This window comes from Schistocerca piceifrons, chromosome 1 (assembly GCF_021461385.2).
Source record: "Schistocerca piceifrons isolate TAMUIC-IGC-003096 chromosome 1, iqSchPice1.1, whole genome shotgun sequence".
In the NCBI taxonomy this organism is placed as follows: domain Eukaryota; kingdom Metazoa; phylum Arthropoda; class Insecta; order Orthoptera; family Acrididae; genus Schistocerca; species Schistocerca piceifrons.
Genome location: NC_060138.1, coordinates 960853804 through 960865095, shown reverse-complemented (window position 1 = coordinate 960865095; position 11292 = coordinate 960853804). Strand labels below are relative to the sequence as shown.

Below are 11292 nucleotides of genomic sequence, written 5' to 3'. Positions count from 1 at the left end.
GACAGCCATGCGAGCTAATATCACGCGACTTGAGGTACCATGACGTGACTGTGAATACACCTTGACGTGACGGTGCCGTGACGGCCAGTGTGAATTGGCCTAAAAAAACGCTGGTGTTCCTTTTGAGACGCGGCATGTTCTGAAGTCTTCTGTCTCCTGAATAATCTGGTTCTGATAACATGTACTGTTTTGGTACAAATTCTCGTCAGACTACTGAAGAAAGCTATGAAATGCATTACTAATTTGCCACAAGGCAACAAATTTATTGTTTATCTTTAGTAGAATCGTCGAAGAACCGCTACTCTTCTTGCAAGGGAACGAGTCGTCTGTTTTACTTTTCTTCTTTGAGCACAGATAACGGGACTGCGAAGTCAAAGAATTTACTCCAAGAAGCAGTGATGTCAGAATTCGTCTGTATGTTTTGAAAGAGCGACGCGTCAAAACATAATACTATGTCCTGAAGAAGGTACTGTCATGCGCACAGCGTTCCTGTCAAGTTATCCGTTGATGTGGTAGATATCCTTGGATATAGTCTTTCAGTGAAGTGTTTCTCCAGAACCCCAGAAGCAACATTATCGGGTGGTGTGGTTAATCAGTAGACATTGAAAGAGCGCAGTATGTCGCTGAACAAAAATGTAATTATTTTAGTTTCTCTAATGTTACTGGCATTAGGAGTTATTGCAACAATTCCAGCGAGACATATCTTAAATGTGACACCCAACAGAGGTCTTTATGACGATGATTCGAAAGTGACAGTACTGAATACTACAAGTTTCAAGACCGCTGTCTTTCACACAAATAACGCTTGGTTAGTTGAATTTTACAGTAGCTGGTGCGGCTTTTGTCAGAGGTATGCACCGACTTGGAAAGCAGTCGCTGCAAGCACATACGGTATGTATTGTTTTACTTTATTAACTTCGATATAAGGTTCACATACCATTAGATAGTAATCAGCGACGTTCTATAGCAATATTCTCTAAAGACAGTGTTTTACTACTCTTGGAAACATGTTGTTAAACTGCCACACCCTTTTGTTGCGCGATGATCAATTTACTTTTTGTAAACTGAGCAGAAGTAACATTTGTCTTGTACCAAAAGCTATTTGTGTATCGCGTGAAAAGCAGCCAGTGAAGTACTGCCAAGCTCTGTTTACAATATTGAGAGTGCTGACAGTTGCTAATCTGTAATTTATTTTTCTATAGTTTGTATGAAAAGCAGTAATAGAAGACTTGTCAGGGGAAGAAATTCACCGTTATGGTAACATTAGCAAGTATCGAAAACTAAGTAAATTCCATCATAATCTTCATCAACTGTCCAGATTCTACTAGGTCTATGCCTGTAAACATCTATAAAATGAAGTGGTAAAACTTCCTATAATACAGTACACTTACAGAATATTTTGGTACTCTAGATAGTGAATTTTGATTTTATGAATTTTACTGCATCGTATTATACTTCTGCAGTGATGTAATTTACCATTGGTAACTTTTAAGAATTTTCCTGTTCAGTTTTACCATGCATTAATATAATACTTGCCTACATTGGTGGCCGGCCGGAGTGGCCGAGCGGTTCTAGGCGCTACAGTCTGGAATCGCGCGACTGCTAGGGTCACAGGTTCGAATCCTGCCTCTGGCATGGATGTGTATGATGTCCTTAGGTTAGTTAGGTTTAAGTAGTTCTAAGTTCTAGAGGACTGATGACCTCAGAAGTTAAGTCCCATAGTGCTCAGAGGCATTTGAACGCTTTTTGAGCCTACATTGGTATGAAATGTATCAAAGGTGGGGCATGTTTTATTGTAAAATGGTAAATGATTGAGTTACTATTTGTTCAAGAAAGGCTCATCACAACAGCAAATAAGTTGTTGCTGTATTACTAAGTAGTAGGTCAGAGAAACACAGAGGTATTTTCATTCTCAAAGTGAGTAACTGTGGTTTATATTCCAAACATATGGAAATTGGTTTTTGTAAGGAACACCTTACAAAATTGTAAAAAAAAAAGCTTTTAGTGTATATAGAGGGAAGGTATGGGGTATTCAGAAAGTCTCTCTGCAGTGCTCTATGATTGTTAGTCATGCGTGCCGTATGATTGTTCACCTGCCTGGGTCACCTCCCTTCAAGTGAACTCTCCCAACAGTACTCAATAAATTAATAACTTGTGTTTCACTGAGTTTCATTTCGGTATATTCACTGCGGCATATGGCACGCACAGCTGACAATCATACGGCACTGCGGAGAGACTTCTTTTGTAACAACCTGTATTACGATGTTTCTGGTATATATTGCAAACTTCTAAGGAAATAGCAGAACTTTATGTGTAGCTCTCCTTGTTAAATTTTAGTATCTCCTCCATTTAACAATAAGTAAAATTATTTACTAATTGTAACACACTTGATCAGAGCTGTAGTGGTAATCAACAGCAGGAAAAGATTTTATGGGCTTTTTTGCAATTTGTAATAGACAGGTGTTAAAATTATATACAATTATAAGAATGATAAATTTATTGTTCATTCTTGGAAGGTATAGAAAATGTAAAGGTTTTCAGGTTGTTTTACCTATAGCTGAACTTCAAGAAGATTGCTGTAGTGTTTTGTTTACTTTACATGGTCTTAAATGTGCAGACTGATATATGCAAGACAGAGAGCTTATATCATATGCTTTGTGCTGTAAAATCATTGCTCTTGGCAAACTGAAGTGCATGCCGTGGGCCATGTAAAACACCAAGCACCTAAAATGTTCCCTTTTTTTGTTTTATGCTGCTGGACTGTAAGGTTCTGCTAGTGTGAAGTTTTCCTTTGTAAAGGAAAGAAATACACAAATTCTATAGATCTTCCTAAAAGGATTCGGTTGATGCATAAGTTCACAGCGTTTGTTTTTGCATGTTGGTGTTCAGGTTGCTATGGGTTTATTTATTAATTGTAATTTTTATTTGTAGTTCACAGTTGCTATTTGAATTTGCATATTGTCCTTTTGTCATTTGGAGACAGTGAGTGGTGCTGTGGATGTTAGAAAATGGAGCGCCAAGTAGAGAAATTGGAACATTTCCAACTTACTCTACTGTTTTAGTCCAGTAGAGGGGTAACAGCAGCAGAGGCAGCTAGAAACACTTGTGCCATGTTTGGAGATTATGCCATTGATCAAAGTACAGAAAGAAATTTGTATTCTTGTTTTAAGAGGATCATTTTCACATTAGTGATTTGCAGCTCTACTGTATAGTTAAATGATGATGGCTTCCTCTTGGGTAAAATATTCTGGAGGTAAAATAGTCCCCTATTGGGATCTCTGGGCACAGACTCTTCAGGAGAAACAAAACGGCCATTCTCCGCAACAGAGCAGGGAATATTAGGTCCTTTAATTGGGCAGGTAGGCTAGAAAATTTTGACATTAGTGACTTTCCATAGTCAGGAAAACCATTGAGGTTTTGATGAAGACTGCTTAAACACATAATCCACATTGCTGATCCACATCACTGTACTTGAGAACTGGTAATTGTGATGAACTGTGATCATTTCCACCATCGTGTGACACTTAAATGCAACGGTGAAGGTTAAAAAATTGTGTTTATGGGTACCACATGCTCTAAGCCAAAATCACAAAAACAGTGGGTGGCCATACGTGCATCCCTGCTTGCTCATCATCAATTGGCTCATGAACAACACCAGACATTCCTATCCTGTATCATTACTGGTGACAAGAAATGGTGTCTTTGTGCTAAAGTAAGGAAAAGAAAGCAATGGTTGAGTCCAAACAAAGCAGCAACTCCCCCTACAAAGATCTGCACACATCCAAACCAAATAATGTTGTGCATCTGGTGGAACAGCAATGGTTTGGTGTATTGTGAATTGCCTGCCTTAGGTGTAACCATCACTGCTGACATGTATTGTCAACAACTGAAATGTCTTGCAGATTCAGCCCAAGAACAACAACCACAAAGACTGCGTGAAGTGATGTTACTCCATGACAATGCCTGCCCTAATTCTGCGAGACTACAAAAAAACACTATACGGGAGTTGGGTTTGGGAGACATTCCACACCTTTCTCGTGTACCTGATCTTGCATCCTCATATTTTTCACCTTTTCCACTTTCTGTCGAACGAACTTTAAGTAAATTGCTTTCTGAATGAAAAAACGCAGTGAACATGGCTCTGCAAGTTCTTTGCCTAAAATCCACATGATTTTTACAGGCACAGAATAAAAAGTTGTGTCATCATTGGCAGACTGTGATAGATAATGAAGGAGGATATATTGATGACTTAAGTCTCTGTTATGTGTATCTGTTGTGTTTGGAAAAATGCTACGAACTTACATGCCAACCAAATACATAGATCAGTTGGAGTACTGAAATAATATCTGGATGAATAAAATGACAGTTGCTGTATTTCTTAATAAAATGATTAGTTCTGAATAATATTTCTGACTCTAGATTGATCTGCATCTATACTCTGCAAATCACCACGAGATGCATGGCAGAGGGTATGCCCCCATTATTAGGATTTCTTTCTGTTCCATTCACATATGGAGTGTGGGAAGAATGATTGTTTGAATGCTTCTGTTTTCAGTAATTATTCTAATTGCATCACTCATGTGTGAGTGATGTGTAGTTCCTGTCTTTTTCATTAGGTACTGGACACTAATTTCCGTGCCACTAACAGCCTTTACATACAACCAGAAATTCTTTGGATTTTGTGAAATGTTATTTGATAATATTCTGCTACGGTAGTCATTGAAGGCATCACACATTGCTCACTTGACAGCCAAATGTGTTTCATTCAACATCTCTCTGTCTATAGCCCTCCATTTTGTTTTACACCTGTTATACAGTAATCTGATTCTTTAGAAGTTTCTTTACAGTGAATGTATACCATGGAGGTTCCCTCCCATTATGAGCTGTTCTACTAGGTACATATCTATCCAGTGGATGGTCAACCATTATTTTAAACTTGAACCAGAGTTAATCTACATGCTCCTGACCTATGCTGAAGTTTCAAGTTCCTCATTGAGATATGACATGACTGATTTTTTTAAAATCTGATTTACTGCAGGTATATATCTTTCTGTTTGTGTTAGTTGTCCTTTGTATGTTGCTAATCATTGTTGCAACAATCACTGGTCACTGACACCAGTTTCGATGTGGACATCCTCAAAGAGGTCAGGTCTGTTTGTTGCCATTAGATCCAATATATTTCCATCATGAGTGGGGTTCCTAACTATGTGTCATAGAGGTAGTTTTCAGATAAGGCATTTAGTAAAGTTTCACAGGATGTCTTGTCATGCCCACCACAAACAAAACTGTAACTTTCCCAATTAATTGTTGGATTATTAAAGTCTCCACTGATGACTACAGTATGATTAGGGAACTTATGTACAGATGAACTGAGGTGTTCTCTGAAGATGAGTTTGGTGAGCGATAGGGGTGTGTGTGTGTGTGTGTGTGTGTGTGTGTGTGTGTGTGTGTGTGTGTTTCATCTATTTTTGGTGAAGCTTTATTGGTGAAGTCGTTTTGTTGTGCCTATCTGTGACTCAGCATCTCCTCTATATGGTGAGTAGCAACTTTCCTTTTCATAATATTGTTACATTCCATCCTGGATTTTCCATCACATGCAGCTTCAGTTTCTATCTCCGTGGATTTGAGTTTTTTGTCTACCACAACAAATACACCATCTCCATTCCCATTTGCCTATCCTTTTGGTATGCACTTAAATTTATCGCAAAAATCTCACTGCTATCAGTTCTAGGTTTCAACCAGCTCCCTGTACCTAGCATTATGTGAGCTTCACTGCTTTTCATGAGCGCTTCAAATTCTGGCACTTTGTTGTGATTGCTTTGGCAGTTTACCATTAGGATTTTAATACTGTCACCTTTTGACATTACAGTGATACTTCTGGATTTTCTACAGCTATTGTTATCTGGATTGGATGGAGAGTCACGTAATCTTAAAAACAGCAACAACCTTGTGTGCACCTCACACACAATCAGCTACCTGAGTAGCAGCCTCTGATGTGTAGTGCAACTGGACCTATTTAAGGGGATCCCACAGTTGTCAGCTCCATGGCACAAGTCCAGGAAGTCTCAGCATAGCATGTCAAAGAACCTTCGAAGTATCTGGTTCAGTCCTTCCACTTGACTCAGAAACAAAGGGCCACAATCAGTTCTGGTGACAATGCTGCAAATTGTGAGCTACACTGAAACTCCATGCACAAGGCTGGTCATCGGAACCTCCTCTGCCAGTCACTGGAATGACCCAAGAAAGACTTTGGAGCCCAGACGACCGCCACCATTTGTTCCAATGTGTGCCACAATCTGCAGTTGGTTTCACCTTGTTCCCTCAGTGGCTGTTGGACTAGCATCTTCAACATGTTAAATAAGATGCCAAGGAATACACACTGAGTGGATGTGGAGTCCTTTCCTGTCCCTTGCTGCAATTTATCTAAGGGGTACCATCATTCACCATATGTTTGAACTGCCGATGATTAATTGACCCCTACTATTGTGGGTTTACTTCCTCCTGACATCAGACAAAACTGGTTTCCCCACAACAGGTGAAGTGAGTCCCACATGGTCAGTTTCAGACAGCACCTCAAACTTAGTGGTTAGGGGGATCGGTAGAACATCCTGAGTGCACCCGGGTCCCCATCCACTCTGTACAGGACAAGTCACTTGCAGTCAAGTATATGGGTAATGGAAGATCCTGTACTTCCTGCAGATGAGACAGGATCCACAGGAGAGGATAGTATTTGAGGTACCTCTGATACAGGTATCACAGGTACACAACTCTTGGTAGCTCTTCCATCACACTGATTCGCAACAGCTGTCAATCGTTTGACAGTAGTCAAGGTGACTTACAACTGCTGATGGATGTCATCCAACTCATACTGTGTCTGAAAACAGCATTCACAGTGGGGCTGCATTTTGGCTGGTGCAATACATTACAAGACAATGAAGAAAGGACTTTAAATTAAACCTGCTGATTATCTTTTAACCTGTAGAGCTAAAAAGTTGCTAAATGCAGATACATAAAATGAGATTTCTGTTAACACTACACAAAGACCTGTGATAAAAATTATCAGTTTCCTACAACATTTTGATGTTAATTATAGTTATTTTAATATAGATTGTCAGCCAACAGCAGACAGAATTTATAACTCATTGAGATGAACTAGTTTGTTCTCTGCATTTAGCACTGTAGCTGTTGTTTGAATTTGTTGCTCAAGCTGAGATGTTGTTTCACCTGTCACATTTTCTATGCTGTGATGAGGTAAATCTGCACTATACGAAACATACTCACCGATGCTGTTGATGCTGTGCAACCACAACAGAGGAGTATATTTTGAGAAACTAGACAAATGTGTGGTTACTGAAGAGGGGCTGCAGCCTTTAAAGTAGTTGCAGGGGCAACAGTCTGGATGATTGGCTGATCTGGCCTTGTGACATCAGCCATAATGGCCTTCCTATGCTGATACTGTGAATGGCTGAAAGCAAGGGGAAAATACAGCCATAATTTTTCCTCAGGGCATGCAGCTCTACTGTATAGTTAAATGATGATGGCTTCCTCTTGGGTAAAACATTCTGGAAGTAAAATAGTCCCCTATTGGGAACTCTGGGCTGGGACTCTTCAGGAGCGTGTCATCATCAGGAGAAACAAAACTAGCATTCTGCAGAACAGAGCGGGGAATATTAGGTCATTTAATTGGGCAGATAGACTAGAAATTTTAAAGAGGAAAATCGATAGGTCAAAGTTAGCCATAGTGGGAATTAGTGGAGTTTGGTCGCAGCAGGAACATGAATTATGGTTAGGGGAATCCACGCTTATGAATATAAAATCAGTAGGGATAATGCAACAGTAGGTTTAATAATCAATAAGAAAATAGGAATGCAGATAAGCTACTATGAATAGCATACTGAACACATTATCATAGGTCAAGTTTATATGTAAACTAGCTCTGAAGATGAAGAGGCTGAAGAAATGTATGATGAGGCAGAAGAAATTATTCCAATAGTTAAGTGAGATGAAAGTTTGAGAGCGATGGGCACTGGAATTTGATAGTAGATACAAGAAAATAAGGATAAGCAGTGATTAAATATGGACTGGGAGAAAGGACTGAAAGAGGAAGCTGTCTGGTAGAATTCTTCACAGAAGATGGTTTAATCATCACTGATACTTGATTTAAGAATCATGATAGAGGGTTTTATATGTTGGAGAGACCTACAGACACTGGAAGGTTTCAGATTGATTATATAATAGGAAGACAAAGGTTTTGGAACCAGATTTTAAATTGTAAGATATTTCCAGATGCAGATGTGGACACTGACCACAATGTATTAGTTATGAACTGTAGATTGAAACTGAAGAAATTTCAGAAAAGTAGGAAATTAAAGAAATAGAACCTGGATAAATTGAAAGAATTAGAAGTTGTTGAGAGTTTCTCAGGGGGCTTTTTGCAACGATTGACAAGAACTGTGGAAAGGAATACACTAGAAGACAAATGGGTAGTTTTGAGAGATGAACTAGTGAAGGCAGCAGAGGATCAATAGGTAAAAAGACAAGACCTAGTATAAATCCTTCAGTAATACAGGAGGTACTGAATCTAATTAATGAAAGGAGAAAATATAGAAATTTAGTAGATGAAGCCGGTGAAAGGGAATGCAAATGTCTTAAAAATGAGATTGACAGGAGGTGCAAGATGACTAAGCAGAAATGCTAGAGGACAAATGTAAGGATTTTGGAAGCATATATAACAAAGGGTTAAGATATGTACTACGTACAGGAAATTTACAGAAGCCCTTGGAGAAAATATAAGCAGCTGTATGAATATCAAGAGCTCAGGTGGGAAACTAGTCCTAAGCAAAGAAAGAAAAGCTGAAAAGTGTAAGGTGTATATAGAGGGCCTATACAAGGGAGATGAACTTGAAGGCAATAGTATAAAAATGGAAGAGGATGTAAGTCGAAACGAGACCCCAGAAGTAGACAACATTCGATCAGAACTACTGATAGCCTTAGAAGAGCCAGCTATGCCAGAGCTCTTCTATCTGGTGTAAAAGATGTATGAGATAGCCAAAATATCATCAGGCTTAAAGAATAATGTAACAATTCCAACTCCAAAGAAAGCAGATGCTGATAGATGTGAATATAACTGAACTATCAATTTAATAAGTCTCGGTTACTATATACTGACACAGATCATCAGAAGAATGGAAAAACTAGTAGAAACTGACCTCAGAGGAGATCAGTTTGGATTCTGGAAAAATGTTGGAACATGGGAGGCAGTACTGTTCCTATGACTTCTCTTAGAAAATACTTTTTTAAGGGAAGGCAAACCTATGTTTATAGCATTTGTAGACTTAGAGAAAGCTTTTGACAATGTTGACTGGAATACTCTCTTTGAAATTCTGAACTAAGCAGGGTTAAAATATGGGGAGGCAAAGGCTGTTTACAACTTGTGCAGGAAGCAGACAGCTGTTACAAGAGTTGAGAGGCATGAAAGGAAAAAAATTTGGAATAGGAAATAAAGTTCAGGGAGAAAAAATAAACACTTTGATGTTTACTGATGACATTGTAATTCTGTCAGAGACAGCAGTATTGGAAGAGCAGTTGAAAGGAATTGACAAGATCTTCAAAGGAGAAGTTAAGATGATCATCAACAAAACAAGGAAAGTGGAATGTAGTTGAATTAAGTAAGGTTCTGGTGAGGGGAAATGATTATGAAACGACACATAAAGTAGTAGATGAATTTTGCTGTTTGGGTAGCAAAATAACTGATGATGGCTGAAATGGAAAGGATGTAAAATATAGACTGGCACTGGCAAGAAAAGTGTTTCTAAAGAAGAGAAATTTGTTAACATTGAATACAGATTTAAGCGGTGGGAAGTCTTTTCTGATAGTATATGCATGGAGTGTAGCTATGTATGGAAGTGAAACATGGACGATAAACAGTTTAGAAAACAAGAGAACAGAAGCTTTTGAAATGTGGTGCTACAGAAGACTACTGAAGGATAGATGGGTAGATCATGTAACTAATTTGAGATAAAAGTAATTTGTGGCACAACCAGACTAGAAGGAGGCAGTGGTTGATAGGACACATTCTGAGACTACAAGAGATCACCAGTTCAGTATTAGAGGAAAGTGTGGGAGGTGAAAATCATAGAGCTAGACCAAGAGATGAATATAGTAAACAGATTCAGAAGGATGTAGGTTACAGCAGTTATTTGGAGATGGAAGCGACTTGCACAGTATAGAGCAGCTTGGAGGGCTGCATTAAACCAGTCTTTAGACTGAAGATAACATCAACAACAACAAGAAAAACAATAGGAACACATGGACAGCCAATAGAAAAGCTGATTATAACACTTGCTGTGCAATGTGAGATCCTTCTACTATTACTGAACATTGTGGTACCTTGGTAATGTCACTTATGTTTTGGAAGAGTGGGTTACAAATTTCCCTTGAGTCAACTTGATTTAAGTTTCCTATGGTGTTGTAAAGCAATCTGGGGATTGTTGTGTTAATTCTTTAACCAAGTCCATGGCCAATTTGCTTCCCCAAGCTCTTGTAATCTGAGCTTGTGCTTCATTTGTAGTGATACCTTCACCACCCACTGTTTGTCTCATGTATCGAACATTGTACAAGGTCATAGAGTAAGTTTTGTCAATGAAAATATTAATCTTTATAATTGTCTACCATTTCCTTCTTTGTCAGAGACTGTCAATTATGGTTTCCAATGCAGACTTAGTGTTCTGGGTGAATAACTTTGACTTCCATGGAAATGGCCTTTATTCTACATATAAGCTTTCTCTGTGTCTAACAAGAAATGTATTGTATTGTCCACTGAATGCTCATTGAACTAAATCCCACATAGGGAGAGAAGATTCATATAAGTAATACTGTTAATTCCACAACAACCTGCTTGTGCTATAAAGGGGCATATTTTCTACTGTAGACTGTAAACTAACCTCATACAAAAGAGAAAAAAAAAGGTAAGGCACTCTCCATCCAGTTAAGATAATGATAGGTGTAAGAGACCCTAAAGCATTATTGTAAGACACAAAGAAATGCTGCTCCACTGTTGAGCCTTTTAAAATCTAAGTGATGAATTGCTGTAGCATTTGCAACAGTGTCTCAGAACTTTAAACCTTCCTAAAAGGCATTAGAGTGCACTTAATTCTAACATCAAAAAGCAAACCTAAAATTCATGGCAACCATATTTTTTAGGGTAAAGCTAAGTGTATATCAAAAGGATAGACCAATGATAAATTGAGGTGGTGCATTCATCATAGTAGACAGTAAACTCAAATTCTTCAG

General features: G+C 38.5%; 1 protein-coding gene across 1 annotated transcript in view; it reads left to right on the top strand.

The window, feature by feature from the left end:
• Positions 1-397: 397 nt before the first annotated feature.
• Positions 398-11292, top strand: part of LOC124713975 (sulfhydryl oxidase 2-like) — a 63695-nt gene continuing 52800 nt past the window's right edge. Inside the window, exon 1 of the mRNA XM_047243025.1 lies at positions 398-891. Coding sequence (XP_047098981.1) covers positions 618-891 — 274 coding nt within the window. The 5' untranslated portion in view covers positions 398-617. The remainder of the gene's footprint in view (positions 892-11292) is intronic.